Raw genomic sequence first — 20,080 nt, 5'->3', positions numbered from 1 at the left:
TTCCTGTGAATGATACGGTTGCTATTAGCCCTGGACACTGTAGAAATGAACTTCGAAACAGTTGGGTCGGACCAAACAGGAATCATGCAGGGCTTAGAAATAGCTGAGTGGACATTATGCCTTGATATTTTATTGGTCATTGTGCCTCAGGTTTCAGAAATATACATTTGGCTTTTTGTAGTTTTATTTGGGAATTTTTTTTTCTTATAAAACAAAGTAGATGAATCAAGTGTGTTTGCATCAGTGCTAAAACTGATGTCTACAGCATGAATAGTGTTAGTTATCTGAGATCCAAGTGAGATGAAGTTGCCTTGATGTGGACTTGACCCAGCTCTCCCCTCACACAGAAGGAATGGACATTGAACATAATTACTGTTTTATTCCAAAAGTTTGTCAGAAGGATTCCAAAGCATACATTAACTGAGCATGGGCTAGCCCCTTACTTGGGTTCATCTGAGTGTGTCTAAGCACATACTTTAAATGCACTTATTATTACCCCAAAGTACGTGCAAGAAAATAGACTGACATTTTTCAAATCCTCTTTAGCATGGTTTCGGTGACATTTAAACAGTGGCCAGAGTTCACTGCTGAGACAGACAGCAAAGCAGGTCAGAACGTGCTGCTGCTGGAGGAGGCACCATGGGACTGGTCCAGTGCACTGGGAGAGGCTCTGAACCCTGCCTCTTGGGAGAGAGTGCTACTCTGTGAGCTTCTCAGTGGTCACATTTTAGAGGTCTAGAAGGAGAAATTCCCTCAGAAAGGTCAGAGTTCTAGTCCCATGTTGCCTTCAACATTTTGTATCCAGGTACATGTTCTGTGACCAAATGTGACAGAAGCAACTTCAGGGAGGAAGGGACAGTCCCTCACTGTGGGAAAGGCCTGGTGGCAGTGTGAGGCAGCCGGTCGCGGTGTAAATGCAATGGGGGAGACAGGATTGAATTCGGCTCTCTCTTCTTTTAATTCAGTCCAGGACCCCAGCCCTTGGGATGGTGTCACCCACATTCAAGGTAACTCTTCCCTGCTCTCTGGAAATGGCCAAAGGTGTGTCCCCTAAGTGATTCCAAACACAGTCAGGCTGATAGCGAAGAGCAGCCACCACAGCTTCTCCACAGAGGGCCCGGTTGGAGGTAGAAAGTACTGCTGCCGCCGCTGCCGCCGCCGCCGCCTTCCAGCTCCAGACTCCGGAGTCTTCCGGGGCCTATTATCATAATGTGAAATCTGTCAAACTCCTGGAGCATGTTTCCAAACTGGGTTTACTCAAGCCCTGCTACCTTCCTCCAAGAGAAAGAATTGCTAGCGGTGGCGGGCCACGTGTTGTCATCTTTCCAGCGTGTGTGGGTCCTAGTGGACTCAGCCTGGCCTGCCGTCCCGGTATTAAGGGACTGTAGCGTGCCGAGCTCCCCCATGCAGTGGCGTCTGGTTAGTGAGGGCTCAATTCTGCCGTGTGCCCTGCTGCCGCCTTCATTAGGCCTGACACCCAGAGGCCAGCGGCCAATCGGTATTTACTGGAAAATCTGGAAAAAGCCGTTTCCCAGAGCTGTCAGCAGGTCTTCGAACCTTCATGGAAATGATTAAAAAGTCCGCCACTCGAATCATAAGCAAATGCTTTACATTGTTTAATGGCAAATAATCTGCCAGCCGCTTTGAAAACCACAAAGAAAGAACCCTTTGAATTAGGGCTGGAAACTACCAGAGCATTTCAAGCTGGACAGAAATGCTGTGTTGTTCAGAGCCACCGCCCAGGCCGTCCTGCCCCCATTAAATTCCCCATTGTACCAACCCGAGCCTGCCTTCCCCCGCCAGCCGTCTGCCTGGCATGTTTTGGGGTTAAGCCTGGCCTAGTGGGCAAAGCCTCCCTTGAGCTGATGGACTAGCTGTGTTGTAAACAAGAGTTTAATCTCCTGGCTGTGGTATTCATTTAGATGGAAAGGAGCTTTTCCAGGGCACGTTTCCTGTCCCAGTCCCCTCGGACCTTGCAGGAGTAACTGTGTGTGATTAGCTGGTTGTGAGTTTGAACCCCCACATCCTCTCCTAGCAATCTTTCCATCCTTAGAGCGGTGAGGTTTGGCCTGGTGTCTGAGCTCAGTGTGTCCTGCTGTCACCTTCACTATTTTACAGGCCATAACAAGTCACTGAGCTGTCCTTACCCAGAGCCTCCTGTTTGCATGCTTGAGGTGCCTGTGTCCTGTGATCTCCTTGTTGTGAGCTGCCTCTCTTGCCCCGTTGGGAAGGGAAGCTTTGTATACCTTGTTCCCAAGGCATGACGGGTTTGAGTCCTCTTCATCCCCACTTGTCACCCCTCATCAGTCACGTCACTCCTGCTGCTGTTTTCCTCTGGGAATCTCTCCCACACATGTAATTGTCCATGTTAACACAATTCCAAGTAGTCAACATGAATGCAGTATGAGTCACTGCTGTCCTCATCAGACAAGACCCAGGGACCTGAGAGAGAGTCATAGCCCTGGCTCTGGAGCAGTCTGCTCTGCCCATTGGAGAGTCCCATGTGACCCTGCATGTGCGCACCCTGTGCCTCCCCTCATGTGCCTGTGATGGTATTGGGAGATGGATATACCTCAGTGGAACAGAGCAGGGCTTCTGGTTATGGATGTGAGCATCTGAGATCTCAGAGGGAAAGGACCTGGTGCTTATTCTCTTGGCTTCTGTTTCTAAAGCTGTTGCCATTTAAGGGAATAGTTGTTTTCTCCCTCCTATTCTGAGGGCTTCCGGTGAAGGACAAGTTGTGTGTGGATTTTGATTACCTGTGCACCCAGCCCATCCTACAATAGGGCAGCCCACTCAGCTCCAGTGAGTGCTGCTCTGTGAGCTCTGATGGGCAGGTGCCTCCTGTAAATTCCTTATTGAAAAACTGCTTCCTGGGGTTCTTAGACACCCATCCTCAGCCCACAGATGGAGCTGCTGGTTCCCTCCTGCCACAGGTCCTAAAGAAGTTTCAAGAAATGGACCCGGGATCAGTGAAAGCAGTGTGTTTATATAGAGCTATCCTTGGGATAATCCTGTGCTAGAAATACTGCTAGTCTATACTAAAGTCCATCAAGTCTGATAGATTCCAGGTACTCCCAAAGGTCGGGGAATGCAGTGTTCCAGTTACCTGAATTCTCTACAGAAATTACCATTCAGAGATGGGTGGGTCTGTAAAGCTGTGGAATTCCTTCTTTGTGCATACAGTAATCCTTTAGGAAATATATGTTGAATTGGCTAGAGCTAGAATGAACCACAGAGACCATCTGGTCCAAACAATAGGAAACTGACGCAGGACGGGACAGTGGGTGTGGAGAGCCAGGATGTCTTCCCTTACCTGGACTTGTCTCAGTGAGTACACTGCCCTATATGTTTGGGCTAAGATAACCTGGAAGAGAATACAGGGTAGAAAGACATTGGGGCTTGGTTCCAGGTGGTTGGGTGCTTATTCCATGGGTGTGTGTCAAGGGGTGTACACGTGTGCCCAGCATTCTGGGCTTTGGCTTGTTGTTTCACGTGGTCTTTAGAACCACGTTATAGACAAAGGTACTGTTACGCTGCTGTTCTCATCCCATGAAAGTTGAAGCCCAGTGGCTGCCTCCGTGCCCCAGTGCTGGAGCTGCAGCTCGGGCCCAGCGGCTGCACACCCGCCTCCATGCCCTATAAGCCACCTTCCTGCTTTATTCATGTGCAAGGGATTTTGTTGTGCTCTTCTGAGGATCATATCTTGCTTCAGGTGTAATATGCAGGATTAAGTGTGTCAAAACGGTTGCCTGTATTCAGATGTGTGTGACACTCTGTAGTCCATGAGCAGACAGGTCAAACTGGATCTGTGGTAGGAGGCTGTCCTGCAGAAACTGCTGTGGGCAGGGCCTGCATGGGAGTCCGCTGGTCTCCCCAAGCTGTGCATGGCTCAGGAAGGTGGCACTGGCTGCAGCCTGGCCTGGGTTTTTCTGTGGGAAGGGGTGTGTGTGTGTGTGTGTGTGTGTGTGTGTGTGTGTGTGTGTGTAGGGGGGAAGTTGTTTTTTTTTGTATTTTGTTTTGTTTTTGCTTGTTAAATAGCAAATTTACTTTTAAGCCATTGCCATTGGGAGCTGCACAACAGCCTGTGGACAAATGAGAAACCACCTTTGTCTATGGAGGGTGTTGGGACAGTGCCCTCGAGCAACTTTGAGCTCCCACTCTCGATACTGCTTTCTTGTCTTATTCAGCAGCTCTGCTGCCTAAGTGGACTGCCCTCCTGAAGGGAACTTTTTGAAAGACACCCCACCCCACCCCAGGCATAAGATTATTATTTTTCTTCTCATGTCTGTCACATAACGTACATCTTCTGAAGGTGTCCCTTTCATCTGAGCTGTCAACGGCATTGACATGAAGTATTTCATAATATCCTTAATTCTGCTTGTCATGGCTCTGGAATCTGAACAGTGTCCGCAGTTTGTTCCTGCTCCCGGTAGATTCCGAGTCTCCGTTTGCTTCCTGAGTGGGTCTTGCTAGTGTGTCTGTAGGTCATGGCTGTTCTCTGTCTCACCTGGTTGGTAATGTGCTGGCATATGTACATTGTAATTTTCTTCTGCTTCTCTGGAATTAATTTGCTTCAAATTTTCTAACTCTTAAACAGAAGTTTAGCTAGTTGGTGCTTATATAAGTATTTGAAAGCTATAAATTTTTCTCTAAGCATAGCTTTACCTGCACTCTGGATTTTTTAATTTATTTTATTATCATTTAGTTCAAGATTATTTTCTAATTACCCTTGTGATTTCCTCTGGCTTCTGAGATTTCTAGAAGTTAACTGTTTAATTTTCAAATAACCTGGGAAGGAATTCCTGGTGAATTTTTGCCAATGGTTTTTAAACCCAGTTTTGGTAGGAGAATGGATTCTGCAAGAATTTGAGACTTGTCTCAACCCAACTACCTTCTGGCCTTCCTTGTACACTTGTGGAGACTGTGTATCCTGCAGGTCACTCAGCTCGAGGCTGCACATTCCTGCTGCTCTTCTGTCTGAATCTTTCCTGTCACTAAGAGGGCTGTGGCTTGTTCCTAGGAGCCTTCACTTAGGGTTGACTTGGCTCCTAGATCAGGGCTTCTTAAAGTGTTCCCACTTTTAAGCCTGTGACTCCTTTTCACCTAAGAAGTTTTTATATGATATATAAAATAGGCCTGCCCATCAAACATTTGCTATTTTTATTTTAAAACAATTCTTTGGTGTACATATAATTTTACTGTTTAATACAGATGAAAGAAAATTTGCATGCCAGTTCACTGGGTGTATTTGTTTATTTTACATAAAGACTTCAATCTTGGCTGAGGATGAGACACTGCAGGTGTACAGCATCTCCAACATTTTTCAGAGTTGATCAATGATTTTGCTTTTGTCATCAATGCTGAGACGGCCTCTTCTTATCAATCCATAGTACAGAATGGCAGAAGTATCTTTAGGGCCATATCAGAAATTGTTAGGAATTCCATCAGAATTCTACATCAGAATTCATTTAATGCTTTTTTTTTTTCTTTAAGAAGTCAAGCCAGCAACGAAGTAGCAGTTTTTGTTCTGACACGCAGCAATCCAAAGGTGTCCAGTGTGTGGATACGTGCTGATGACTAATGACAGGGGAACCCGGTCTTCCTCTGCCATAGTAAAACCCTTGTTTCTATAGGAGCAGAAAACTTGGTGTGGACATAACAGGCAAGGTTATAACGTGCAAGGTCTTCGCTCTGAGCCACAGTATTTCAGGCAGTTTGTGGCTTTTGTGTGGTGCAAGGGCATACACAGGGTGAGGTGCCATGTTGTATCTTCAGAACCAAGGCTAAGTGAAGTCATGTGATGTGCTGTGGGCAAGTGCTGCCAGATTCGTGATCCATTTACCTGGAGTTCAGTTTGGGTTGTTGTGTATTCAGAAACCTCTTATAGTTGCCAATGGGTTACAGCCCCACAATTTAAGAAGTTGAGTTCTGGGGCTGGAGAGATGACTCACCTGTCAAGAGTTCCCGGCCGGGCGGCGGTGGTGCACACCTTTAATCCCAGTACTCGGGAGGCAGAGGCAGGCGGATCTCTGTGAGTTCAAGGTCAGCCTGTATTGGTGAAATTATTAAGGCCACTCCACATAGTTAAAAGGGAATTTTATTTAGTGGTGTAACTTACAAATGAAGGGATAGGTAGGTTGCAGGGTCTGGGAAAGGTGTGGCACAGTCCGGTGGTGTTCTCTGGAGAACTCTGCTTGGTCTACCTCCAGCGTCCAGGGTCCAGGAACCAAGAGAGCTGGCCCATCCGGATCTTGGGTCTTCAGGGTCCTCTCTCGGCCCCACCCTGTAGGCATGACAGTTACCGAAGCCTCAATGGGGGTTGGAACTTCCAGATCAAGGTTGAAATGGCTACCCACTACAAGCCTGGACTACAGTGTGAGTTCCAGCAAAGGTGCCAAAGCTACACAGAGAAACCCTGTCTCGAAAAACAAAACAAAAAAAAGTTCAGTTTCCAGCACCTATGTTGGCCAGTTCTCAGCCACCTGTAACTCTAGCTCCAGGGGAATCCAGTGTCTGACCTCTGAGGCCATCTTCACTCATGTGCATAGTCTCACATACCTACCTACACATATTTAAAAGTAAATCTTTGAAAAATAAGTTGGGTTCTAGATTACTTCACTCTTCTTTTTTCTTTCTTCTTTTTTTAAATCAATATTAAGGCTTCCATTGCTTATAAATGATGACCCTCCCTTTTTGTTTGGAATGGATTGCCGTAGAAATGTGGGGACAAATAGGTAGGCCTTAGGAGGCATGAGACATGGTTAGCAGGTGGTCAAGTGATTGACCTTAATTACCTTTTGACATACAGTAAAAAGATCTGAAAGACTGCCACTGATTCCTTTTTTCTTTTTCTTTTTTTTTCCTTTTGTTTGTTTGTTTTGTTTTTTGAGACAGGGTTTCTCTATATAGCTCTGGCTGTCCTAGAATTCATTCTGTAAACCAGACTGGCCTCAAACTCAGAACTCAGAGATCTACCTGCCTCTGCCTCCCAAGTGCTGGGATTGGCGCTGCCACCACCTGGCCCTGGCTAAGTTCCTCATTTTGTTTGGTTTGGTTTGGTTTGAGATACAGTTTCTCTGTGTAGCTGTCCTGGAACTTGCTTTGTAGACCAGGCTGGCCTCAAACTCACAGAGATCTGCCTGCCTCTGCCTCCCAAGTGCTGGGATAAAAGGCATGCGCCACCATGTCCAGCCTGTCACAGTTTGTTTCAGGTACTGTAAAACACCATTCCTCTCGAGTGGAGTCCTAGGTTTGGTCTACAGCCATACCACCCTGAACACACCCAGTCTCATCTGATCTTGGAAGCTAAGCAAGTCTGTCCTGGTCAGTACTTGTATGGGAAAATCCTGGCTGTGGCTCCACTGAGAGCAGTGTTCTGGCAGTGTTGAACTACTCAGAATATGGTGGAGTGGCTGTGCGCATGCCCAGTGGGAACCACTTTTCCTTCCTCACTGAGCACTTCTCCTGTCACACTACATTCCCAGACACATGGTCCAGCACGGTCATCTTTCCTGTGATCAGTCATCACAGCCCTTGCTTCCTGGTCCTGCTGCCTCTCCTGGAATGCCTGTCCATTTCCCTCCTTCAACACCTCCAAGTGGAGGCATGGAAATGCCTTTTGTAAGGTATGGAGGGAAGAATTATCTAGAATAGAGAAAGAAACGCAATAATTTACAAATAGGCAAACCCTTTTGCAACCAAGCTGTTGTTGAATTATCTGCTTTGGCGGGTGTTTCTAAGCTTAGTTACATATAAGATTTTTGTCATAACTTTCTTCAGCTAGTCCATTGTCTGCATAGCTTTCTTAAGTAAATTCACTTTTTAAACTAAGCCTCTGTAGCTGCATGGCTGAGCAAAATGGTATTTATGAAGTCACTGGTTTTTATTTGCTGGTTATGTGTTTCTCTCTATGTAGATGTTGACATGAACAATGTTCATCCTTGTGTCATGGGCCACTGTGTGGCTATATTTGTGGATTTTGGAGATGGTGTGAATTTGACAGTGAACTTAGAAGGAAGCTGGGAGGTCCCAGGACACATAAGAAGAAAGGATGAAGTCAAGGGTGGGGCTAAGTGGTAGGGCATGTGCTTAGCCCTTACAGGCCCTAGGTTCCATCCCAGCATGGTGGAGGGAGTGAGGGGGGAATAAAGGTGAAGAGCCAGACCAGGCATTTCTCACCTGCTGGTTCTGTTTGAATGGCGTGGATTTCTAAACAAAGCCACATCCGCAACTAAACAGTCTAGGGAAATTCTGCTAATAGAATGCTGTTTAATTAAGGAACAGAATATGTAAAGTTCCATTTCATTATTAGTCAAGAACACGCACGTTGCTGTTACCTTCAATTAACTTCAATATCCAGCTCACTGTATTTCATACTCTAACATGTGGAATTTCAGTGTTGTTTTGGTGTTGTGTTTGACTTAGAAGAACTTTTCTTGTTCTGGAAGGAGACGTGAGGAGGGGAGTGTCTCAACTAACGAAGAAGTTGGTAGCAGCTTGGGGTGGTGGTTGACATCCAGGGCCTAGGGCAGTTCCGTGTGCTGCCTTCAGTGGGCAGAGTCAATGCTGTCCTTCAGTGTGAGAGGAGGGCCTAGGTGCTGGGGGGAGACAGATAGAATGGGCAGTCAGAACACTGTGTGAAGAAGGCTTCAATGGCCAGTGCGATGGTTTGCTGGTGACGTCACAGGTAGGAAGTACTACTGGTGACGTCACAGGTAGGAAGTACTACTGCTAACTGCATTTCCCACCACCTGTGTTCTGTTCAGGCCTTCTGTCTTAGTAGAGTTCACCATGAACAAAGGCAAGATGGAGAGAAAACAGTTTACTTCAAATTACAACTCTCACACTCCATCACTGGGGAAAGTCAGGGCAGGTACTCAAGGCAGGAGCTGAAGCAGAGGCCCTGGAGGAATACTGCTTACTGGCTTGCTCCCCTTGGCTTGCTTTGTGCATTTGGCCCGCACATATCAGTCATTAATAGAGAAATACCCTACAGATTTGCAAATCTGATGGAGGCCATTTCTCAGTTGAGGTTACCTGTTCCCAGATGACTCTAGCTGTGTCAAGTTGACTAAGAAAAAGAAAAGAAAAGGCTATAATTATAATAACCAAGATGCCTTTCTTTGGCCAAACACAAACAGAAGATGGAGAGCAGAGAAGCCTGTGGGTGTGGTCCACATAGCATAGCCTACCAGGGTCCAGCCTCCAGAGGAAACCTCCACCCAGGGCTTTGTATGTAAGCTGAGGAGGATGGGTGGGTGGTGGTTGTCAAGAAAGTGAACAGGACTCCTGCCGCCTTTCTGCTGTGGAGACAAAGACAAAGCCACCCAGTCCATGTGCCCTTGCCATGCTGCCTGTGAATGAACAAAAGAAATAAAAAGAAAGGGAAGGGCATGGCTGCTTCCAGGTTTGGTGGAGGAGAAGGGTTATTGTAGATAAAGGGAGAGCACAGATAGAGGAAGGGACATCTGGGACAATCCACAGTGGACATGACCAGCTGAGCGGGGCCGTGTGGGGGAGGGGGAGAGAGGGGAGCCAGGTGCCGCGGTCAGGAGGCCAAAGGTACAAAAAGGAAGGTGACCAAAATGTCTGCATTGTATAGGGAAGAGCCTCTGGGGGAAGGGCAGTCCAGCCCCTGGGCTGAGAGTTCAGGGTAGAGGGTGGGGTATGCCAGACATACCCTGTAACAGGTAGGGACTGAGGGGTGCTCAGAGAACCTGGTGGCTAGGTTCTCCACTTTGATATGTTAAATAGGCACCTCAGCCTCTTGTCTGGGGTTTAGAACTTACCACCTTGTCTCTCCTGGATGGTAGGATTTAGCAAACACTGAACCCTGCAGGTCTGCAGCCTTTTAGCCAGACCTCAGTGCTCTCCAGCCAGCACTTGCTGCTGACCATAGGGCCAAAAGTCTAGTTGATGCTCTGTCTGTGTGGGCCAGCTTCCTCAGCACAGGTGGTACAGAGGAGTCAAATCAAGATGCCCGGCACAAATCTGGCCTGCTTATTCTATCCCACCTCGTACTAACTCATATTTCAGGATCTACCTAAGCAAGCACCCTGCTTCTCTCCTAAGCACCATGCTGGGGAGAGTTCCCTTTTCTAGAAGGACTGGAGTGAGATGTTAGGACAAACCCAAGCCTGCTCTCAGGCTGCTCTGGAGGTGGGTCTTCAGGCTGCAGTGCACTCACCGAGGCTTTGCATTCCATGCTACTCAGGCACAAGGTCTCACCTTTTGTCAGGGAGGAAGACAGTGTTTTTTGTGTAGATGGAGCAGCAGCTGACGTTAACTGCGTATTCTGAGCTGAAAGCTTACATGTTACATTCTTCCCATAGTCCTTGCGAGTGAATGGAGTAGATGGTGTTCTTGTTTGTGAGCTACAAAGCCAAGGCTAGAGAGGAGGGAGACGAGGGCAGAGGAAGACTGGACACCTGGGTGCCTTTGATTCCCGAAGCTTTGGTGTCAGATGTCTAAGGGCCATTTGTCAGTGTCTGAAGAGACTGCAGCAGAGGCGGCAGCAGCATGGCCTTGGCCGTTGGTGGTGTGTTCTGTTGTAGTAAGACAGGTTGTGCTAAGTGATGTGAAGGAGGAGTGGCTTTCGTGGGGGACCCAGAGAAAGTTCCACTCAGCAAAGACCTGTGGAGTTGGGCTCGGGAGGAGCAGTTGGGAGTTGTGTCCACCTTCATCCCACTCCTGCCTCCTTCTATTCTAACCCATTTGCCCCACGTCACTGCTGTCAGGAAGGGCCAGCCTCATTGGGCCGCACTCGCTGTTGGGTGACACTTTCTGGTTTAGAGCTTCGACTTGTAGAAGCAATAGTTGCATGAGACGGTTTGATTCACTCTTGTGATCTTTTTTTTTTTTTTTTGCTTTGATCCGGTCTGATTAAATAAAACCAAGTGTTTATCGAGCGTCTTTTGTGTAGTGGCATCCCAGGGGCTGGAGACGGAGCTTTGGACTCTCGACAAGGAGTTGTCTGATGAGTGGAAACCTAACAAGACAACTGTCACACAGGAGCACGCGTGCCCTGGATTGTTTTGTGGTTTCCTGGAGTGTGCTGACCCACTGGGACAGCCAGCACACATTTGCTTAAGGTTCTGTTCTGACAGGACCAAGTGTGGGATGGTGATCACTGTGAACACCACCCTCTCCTCCGTTCTCTGGGCAGTAAAATACCCCCGAGAATGAAATCTTACTCTGTATGCAGGCGGCAAACTGACCTACCACAACTAGTCACCATTCTCAGTACTGCCAAAAGAGCCGGCGATGAACAGGTAGTGTGCACATGTGAGCAGTCTTCAGCTGCGACAGGGGATGTGAAGGGACCCTCCTAGAATTGAGAAGGTGTTTGTGGTCTGCCAGGAGCATCCTTCTCCTGTCTCCCTTCCATTCACCACGCTGAGCCCATCTGAACTGTGTGCGTCTCTAACCAGAGCCTGAGGAGGTGAGTACAAGTGGCATGCTAGCTGCTGTTAGTTAGTGTTTGGGGAAGTGGAGCCTGTGTGGTTTTCTTGTGTGGGTGGCCTTCCCTCCCTCTCCTAAGCGGTCAAGGGTCTATAGAGAAGGCGTTGAAACCACTGTTAATCCAGTTTCCTGCCATGGCCGCTGTCAAGTCCTGCCCTCACTTGGCACTGGATAGACAAAAAGGGTGGACTTCTAAGGTGATCGCATTTTGTTACTATGTGTATGAAAACCTCCTCACTTGGTTTACAAACACAGGGGCCCACAGATGGAAGGGACAGGCTATAGTGTGTAAGAAATCTCTGCTCGTGAACCCTGGGCTCAGCTCACCCCTTAACCTCATGCTCAGCTTGGGCAAGCTACTGAATTTTTTTTTTCTCTCCCTTGTAAAGCAGGAATTTTGCCCTTGCCCTGCTTACTTCCCAGAGCTGGGGAAGGATGAGTGAGTAAAAGACAAGAGAGTACTTTGAAAACAGCAGAATCAGGATGTTCTTGGACACCTGGAAGAGCCAGTTGAGTTGTCTTGTCCCCTCAAAGCCTTCGGGGTGGGGTGGCGTTCCACCCTCCGTGTGCAGCATCACTCTGGGAACATGTTCATATGGACAACTATGAATGCAGAGGTAGATGATGGGAACGGTTTACAAAGTCCCTTCCTTCTCTAAGTCACTCCAAGAGGTGTGTGTCTAAATCAGGTTCCTTCTGTGATTAAAAGGCACCTTGAGGAGGAAAGGGTTTATTTCATCTTATAACTCTCAGGTCACACTCCATCACTGAGAGAAGTCAGCAGGAACTGAAGCAGAGGCCATGGAGGAACACTGCGTACTGTCCCATTCCTTGTGGCTTGCTCAGCCTGCATTCTTACACAACTTAGGACCACCTGCCTAGGAGTAGCACCACCCATAGTGGCTGGGTCCTCCCACACTAGTCATTAATCAAGAAAATGCCCTACAGACTTACCTGTAGGCCAGTCTTAAGTAGGCATTTGCTCAGTGAGGTTTCTCTTGCCAGATGACTCTAGCTTGTGCCGAGTTGACATAAAACTAGCCAGTACAGTCTGTTAAAGGTCTCCTTTCCTGATGCTGTTTGCCTGGTTTAGTTTATAAGATGCCCAGGAACCTGCAAGGCTGCTGGACAGACAGCAGCCGGGTTTGGCTTCGGTGTGTGCTGGGACTCTGTACTGGTCAACTTCTGGAGATGGAGTAGTGAGTTCTTTGCTTGCCTGGGTGTTCACCTTCAGGGAACATGTGCACACACTCATGAGCTACCAAGTAGGGAGCAGGGTCACTCTCCCCTGGCCACTCTCATTCCTAGGAAGCCACTCTCCCCAGACTTACGGCTGCTCCCACATGGGTGTGGAATTTCACAAGGAGACTAAGCTTGTGAGCATCTTTCCTTGGAAGAGTCAGCTAGTAGTTATCCGTGTTGGGATGGGAAGGGAGTGTTCAGAAATGGAGAAAGCTGAGCAAGGTTCCTGTTTCTGTCTTCAGTATACCTATTCCTGCCTCCAGCACACAGTTTAGAAATTGCTTTTCATTTCTTGAGAGAACAACCAGACATCTTGCAAGCCTCAGTGCTGACATTTTTTTTTTTTTACAAATGTGGATGTGAGCAAGATTGACCTGCACCTCCAGTCTCCTCCTTCGGCATCAATGGCTAGTGGTAGTTTCAGCCAGCTCGATCCCATGAAGTCACTTAGACAAGCCCCCATCTGTTCCGCCCACTGTCAGAGACCACACAGGCTCGTGGGTATGGACAGGTGTGGAGAGAAATCTTCACTCACTTCCAGATCCTACAGATGTCTCTGTTCATGGCCACTCCTAGCTTTACCCTCTCTAGAAAAGTAGTCTATTATTAACACATGCATCCCTAGCTCTGAGGGTGTGTATGGGTGGAGAAAATGAACAGCATGGATCTTACACACTGTGGGATAAATGCTATTTAAATCCGGATGGAGCAGCTAAGTATAACACTAACATGAGATCATTGGCTCGGGGCCAGGTTTGTTGTGTTTATGGGTTGGGGTTTCTTTGTTGTGTTTTTTTCCCCCTTTGAGAAGGGGTCAGACTTAGAGCGCTAAGCCATCTGTCCAGTTTAATATGTTAAGTCTTTAATAACAGATCATTTGCAATGTATCTTACCATGTAGAATAGAAAATGAATATTTTGCAGAAGTGTTATCTTTAGAAACGTCTTCCCCATTCCCTGTTGTTATCATTTTGGTGTTGTTGCCTCAATTTGATGGTGTACATCTTTGTACTACTGTTTTGCAGAATTAATTAGTTCATTAAAAGTGGCATTTTAAAACCAGTGTGTCTGTACAGTGTGCTTCTTTAGAAGGCTCTTGCTTCTAAGAGGCGTTAAGCTTCTGCAAGAACAGATGCAGGGCTTCTATGGGCAGTCATTAAGCCTCAAGACTTGAAAGGGTCTCTGCTGCTTTCTTTGAGGTATGTTTTGCAATGAGCTCTGGCTGTGGTTGAGCATGACTTTCTGTGGCTAATGTAGTGACCTCTGCCACGCCTCGCCTCTTCATCTGCTGCAGAGAACTGTACATCTCATTGCATAATGACCTAGCCTGGGTCCATGTGGCAATCTCTAATGTACTGTCTACCCGTTCAACGAGTATGTAAGGAACCAGGCAATGTGGCAAAGGGCTGGGATAGTGCAAGGAAGAGAGCAGTCACGTGATCCTAAAGGATCCTGTAGGGAAGTGAGTCTTTAAAGAAATAATGACTTGCAAATTGTGTAATTACAAATATGGAAAGGTGACAGAATTTGAAAGTGCTGTATGAGGTAGGGTGTACTGATTGATGGATGGGAACAAGGGCAGGGCCAGGGAAGGCTTTCCTGAGGAAGTTAGCCTAAGGAAGAGTGACCAGGGCTTTATGGGGGGCTCATCTGAGCAAAGAGTGTTCCAGAAGAACTGCTCAGTGCGGGGGAAGATGGTGGCAGCTAAGGCTAGAAGGTAACAGCTGCCTTGAAGGATCTCCATGGCCTCTGAGGACTTGAGACTTCAGTCCCTTTTGAGCCTTTCCTTAGAAGTGGCTCAGAAAGCAGGGCACACTTCCATCTAGAAGGCATGGTGGTGTGGCTTTGCCTGTAAAACTGATCACCCATAGTCAGATTCATGCCCTTTTTGCAGAGAGAGTTGTTACAAGAGATCGGTGCTGAAAGGATATGGGGAAAGAGATGCTTGCACCCTGATGGAGGGAATGTAAGTGAGCGCCAGGAAATAGTGTGGACGTGCTTCAGAAAGCTAAAAATAGAAGTCGCCTGTGACTTAGTGGTCCACTTCTGGATGTCTGTTGACAGACTGTAAGATCAGAACATTGACAGGCATCTGCACTGGCATGCTCACAGCAGTGTTAGTCACAATAGGCAAGATCTAGGATCATCAGACGGTCCACCAGCGGATTAACGGATAAAGAGAACATGGTGTGGGCACAATGGATACTTGACAAGAAGGAACCCCTGTCTATGTCTATCTGAAGGAACATAGAAGTTGTTGTGTTAAATGAAATAAGCCAGGCACAGACAGAGGGAAAATTACAAAGTGTCACTCATGTGTCAAATCTGAAAGAGTTTAAGAAGACAGTAAAATGGTGGTTACCAAGGGCTGGGAATGGGGGAGCAACTAGGGGAGATGTTTTCTAAAGGATACAATCTCAGGAATAAATTCAAAAAGTCCATCATAGAGCATAGCAGCTAGAGTTAGTGATAATTTATCACATACTTAAAATTTTGCTGACAGAAAAAGTGGTATGTGAGGTAAAGCATGTATTCATTAGCTTGATATTAGCCATTCCATAATGTGTGCTTATTTCAGAACACACACACAGGGTAAATATGTGCAATATTTAATTTGTCAGTTAAAAAGTAAAGACACTCACCTCACCTAACAGTTCTATTATAGAAGTATGCCTCTAAGAGCCACACAAATGTTTGATGTTATACACACTACCAAAATTGTGCTTCTTTCAAGGTTGTGTGAGTGACTGATACAGTGATACATACAAGCAGCAGAATGCCCACTCCATGAAAATACCTTTCCTTAAAAAAAAAAAAATAATAATTCTGGAAGAGTCTAGACAGGGATACTTCAGTCAGGGTCCACAAATAGACTCTAAGAACTGTAAACTGCAGAGAGTTGTATGTAAAATGCCATGCAGACATCAGTTTTAGTTTTCAGTACCTTCTCCTAGGGACCTGTGACCCAAGAAAGACTAAAAAGTGCTGATGAAGGAATTTGAAAGACCCACAGTCTTACATATTCACAAAAGGCCTTCAGCTTCTGGAGGAAGTATCTGAGTAGCAGTCTGCCAAGCTGATGCGGTGTGGCTCCATGAAGATGCTGGCCGTCCTACAGGACAAACTGCCTTGTGAGGCGGTATTATCTGAGGACTGCCCCTTGGTGATACTACCAGTGGGTTGCTGGGTGAGAGGACTTCTGGGGCCCCAGTGTTCTTCAGTTCTCCTGTGAAGGCCATTTAAAAAACAAGAAAACAAGGCCTAGGGCCCAGGGGCAAGTGTGGAGTCTGGGGGCGGGGTAGGGAGGGTGCTCTCTGCTGCCCCAGAGACACTGAGCCGTGAGTCTGCCGTCCAGTCCCAGGAAGCCATTGGGATCCTTGGGAGGAGTTGCTCTTTGCTCTGTACAAGCTTTATCTCAGAAACCACTGAGTGCCTGGCCTTCTTCATTAGGGCAGAGAAACAGGACACACTAGTTGCTTAAAAGTTAACTTTCTGCCTGAAAATACTGAAATTAAGATCCACACCTTGCTCTGAACCTGTGGAATTTTGTGTTTCCAGGCAAGTTCTTAGGCCGTCTGGCCGAGTGTTAGAGTAAAGGAGAGCTCAGCAGCTTCTCCATTTCTGAAAGGCTCCTGTGATGTAAATAGGAACAGCAATCCTTCCAAGTTATTACCCTGTTAACAGGTTGACAGATATGTGCAAATTGTGACTCACTGCTCAATTTGGCTCCAAATTAATGTCTTTCCATGCGGGCCTCGTCTGCTCAAGTGTGGACTCGTCACCACTGCGGTGTGGCTGCTTGTTTGCCTGCACTCGAAAGGTAAAAATTAAAGTAATTTGATCTGCCACAAAGCAGAGTGTGACATATGGTGGCAGTGTGGGAGGAGAGCAAGCCGCTCCTACCTGTCCTTAGCCCCGCTCTAGAAGCGGGGTGCCCACGATACCGCTGCTGCTGCTGCCGCCACACTCTACAAGCTCCATGCAGGCTCAAGCAGCACCCGCCCAGTGGCTTGGGAGACAGCATCCTAGGGGCACTACCAAAGACCACCCCCGACATACCAGCCCCCATTCTGGGCAGGAGGAAAGCCACTTTGTCTCCAGACTTCTAATCTGGTGTGGCAAGGCTCCCTGGTTTCTGTCAAGTTACTAGTGGCTCATTTGTATCTCTAAGGCTGGGTCTATTTAAAAATGAAGTGTTTTGATTTCTGCATCTAAAATCTAGACACTGTTTTCCTCAGCTAAAGGTGCAGCTGACTTTCTTTGGTCTCTTTTTGGCAAATGCATAATGTCACCTGTAACAAAGGAATCGGCATCTCCTTTATGTTAGGCCTGCGAAGAAAAGCAGTCTCCTCAGAATTCATTTCTGCTCAATGGAATTTTCAAATGAGTCTGCTGAGCCTTATCTAAGATCACAGGCAGGTGGGTGGGCAGAAGGAAACCACAGAAAACCCACCCTAGGCTGCTTAACTTTCCTGTGCCAGCAGAGATCCCTTCCCTAGGAACTCTCTTCTGCAAGGTCCCCATGGGTCCAGAATGGCCGGGGGTGCTTACTATTTGCCCACTCTGGACCAGGTAGCTGGTTTGGAATTCTAGGAAAGTGCAAGGTGGGCTTGGCTCCAGCTTTGTGTGTGGCCCAGGATCATCACCTAACCCTCTCTTCAGGCTTGCCAGCCTGCTAAGGAATCGGACTGTCCAAGTGGTATGTTGATGGTTTCAAGGTGAAAGATGTGTCTTTGGGCTGAACTTGTGCATATTCATTGAGTTCCCTTCCAGAGCTATGATGGCTATTGATTGAGGACTATGCAGAAGACACTGCCTGCCCCTCACATTAGCATATACTTAGCAATGACCTCCATTCACATAGGACAGAGGCTGTTTGCTTCCGCTGAGTCTGAAGAAATGGGTTGAAACCACACATATAGATTAGGAAAAGTATCTGAAGATGAGCATTGCCAGCATGGTTTTGTCATGCATCTTCTGCTTGTCCAGTAGACACGAGCAGTGCCACGCTGATGCCTTCCTCTCTTCCAGTCACCTCTGCAATAGCACTTTTGCTTAGATCTCAGGATGTACTGTGAGGCTGTGAGTCAAGGGGATCGCAGACTAGTGTTCTTACTCACTCAGGAATGACATTTTCAAAGCTGCTGCGTCTTAATAGGGGGGGGCTTACCTTCAGGAAATGCCTGGAGCAAGTTCAGCTTGTAGTGGCAAGCCTCACATGATGGTCCTCAAGGGGGGGGGGGAGGTCATTGCTGGTGTGGCACCACAGAATCTGTGAGCTACCTGAGGATTATCGGAAGCCCTGCTGCCACCTTCTCCAGGAGCACCCCAGACAGCAACACCTCTTCTCGATTGTCCCTGCTCCCACCTGCCCACTGCCTCTCCTGTGCGTCTTCCACGTGAAACCCTGAGAACTGCTTTCTGACTGCATTAGCAGAAATGTTGGGGTGCACTTTAACAGACGCCGTTCTTCTGTGTGCTGTCTCTCATGAGTCCAGGTTTCTAACTGAAATTTTGTGTCGTGTGATCAAGGAGCTTAGCTCTGCCTCCCCCCGAAAGTATACCTTAGCGTGTCCTTTGATGTAATGGGCGTGTAATTGAATTTGCTACATCCAGTGGATGTGAAACCCATCCCAAGATCCCTTAATGGGAAGTTTTGGGTCTTAGCTGGTGAATTGTACACATCCTTTGTGTCAGTGTGACTAGATAGTGAGCTGGCATGGTTTTCTGTGTAGGGAGCAGAGCCAGCTCTGTGTGTGCTGTGGGCCAGCATGTTCCCAGTGAGCCTCCACTGCAGGGCAGGAGGGCTCTTGGGACCACCTGCCAGCACACTTGTCATCTGTGAGTCCTTAATAAGTGCCTGGCACCGTGCCAATTGCTTAATACCAGTGGTCTGAGTGAGTATTAAACCCTGGGAGATGCCAGCCAGCCAAGAGGTGAAAATGGAGCTTCTAGCTCGCCTGATATAGCTGACTGTTACTAAGAGAGGTTTTCAGGGAGTTTAGGAATAAAGTGGTAATAGAGACATAGAAAGCAGAGCAAATGAAAGCCAAACAGCAATCCAAGAAACAGAAAGCACAGCTATCAGGTCCGACTAAAGAAGACATGGCTGAAGCCCAGGGCTGTGCTCACAGTGGAGTCCTGTAGAGGAGACATACGTATCCCAGTGCAAAGTCAGGGTGCATTCAGGGCACTCTATTTCAAATATAAATATAATCCCTTGAAACAGAGCCCCTTTGCAAAGGGTCATGGGAGGAAAAAAGACATGTTTTCATAAAGGGCCTTGTAATCTTGTCTTCTTCAAAAGGTATCACAACACCTAAAAGTTGGGTATTAAGTATGAAATGAAGTCTTCATGCCTGTGGATTTCCAGCCTCCAACACGACTCCAGTTCATACTTATGTACTTCTTCCACACCCAGGTACGTCGACGATGTGATCAGCCGCATTGACAGGATGTTTCCAGAAATGTCCATTCATTTGTCCAGACCCAATGGGACTTCAGCCATGCTTCTGGTAAGATCTGCTTGCCGGTGTGTGGGGATATGTGGAGGAGAACCTGTCTGGAAGCTCAGTGTCCTGTAGAGGCTGAGGAAATGACTCAGTGAAGTGTCAGAGCTGGGTATGGTGACATGCTGTAGCCTAGTGCTGGAGGACAGAGGCGGGAGGGGCTGAGCCCTTGACAGACCTTGTCCGAAAAAAATTAGGTGGTGAGTGACACCTGACACCCACCTTTGACCTCCACACATGAATGCATGTGGAGACACACACACACACACACACACACACACACACACACACACACACACACACACACACACGGTTCTTTGTTATAGAAGCGCTAGACACTGGAGATGAAATCCCAGTTCAGGAACAAGGAGAATGCTTTCTTTCTTGGCATCCTTTAGAGCAGTGGTTCCCAACCTTCCTAATGCTGCAACCTTTTAACACAGTTCTTCATGGTGTGGGGACTCCAACCATAAAATTATTTTCATTGCTACTTATTATAAATCATAATGTAAATTCTGTGTTTTCTGATGGTCTTAGGCGACCCCTGTGAAATAGTCGTTAGACCCCTAAAGAGGTCTCAACCCATAGGTTGGGACCCACCGCTTTAGGATAAACAACTCTGCACTCTGAAACCTTGCTTTTGAGCAAATTGCAGCCCCGGTGAGAGTTACCAAGAGAGGGAAGGCACCATAAGCTATTTGACCTCGAGTCAGGGCATGTGAAAAACCTCTCCAGCAGTGTTGGGGTAAATTTTATATTTTCCCTAAGAGATTAGAATGAGCAGTTCTCAGCTATGCTATCCTGTGAAAAAGAACAAACATTATGTTGCCTCAAGACTTCATGGACTATGAAAGTCATTTACCACCC

General features: G+C 47.3%; 1 protein-coding gene across 1 annotated transcript in view; it reads left to right on the top strand.

Moving 5' to 3' along the window:
• Med27 (mediator complex subunit 27) overlaps window positions 1-20,080 on the top strand; it is a 181,981-nt gene that overhangs the window by 106,126 nt on the left and 55,775 nt on the right. The window contains exon 4 of the mRNA XM_006983375.4: window positions 19,126-19,219. Coding sequence (XP_006983437.1) covers window positions 19,126-19,219 — 94 coding nt within the window. The remainder of the gene's footprint in view (window positions 1-19,125; window positions 19,220-20,080) is intronic.

Source organism: Peromyscus maniculatus, chromosome 4, assembly GCF_049852395.1.
Source record: "Peromyscus maniculatus bairdii isolate BWxNUB_F1_BW_parent chromosome 4, HU_Pman_BW_mat_3.1, whole genome shotgun sequence".
In the NCBI taxonomy this organism is placed as follows: domain Eukaryota; kingdom Metazoa; phylum Chordata; class Mammalia; order Rodentia; family Cricetidae; genus Peromyscus; species Peromyscus maniculatus.
This window is presented reverse-complemented; position numbering and strand designations above follow the sequence as displayed.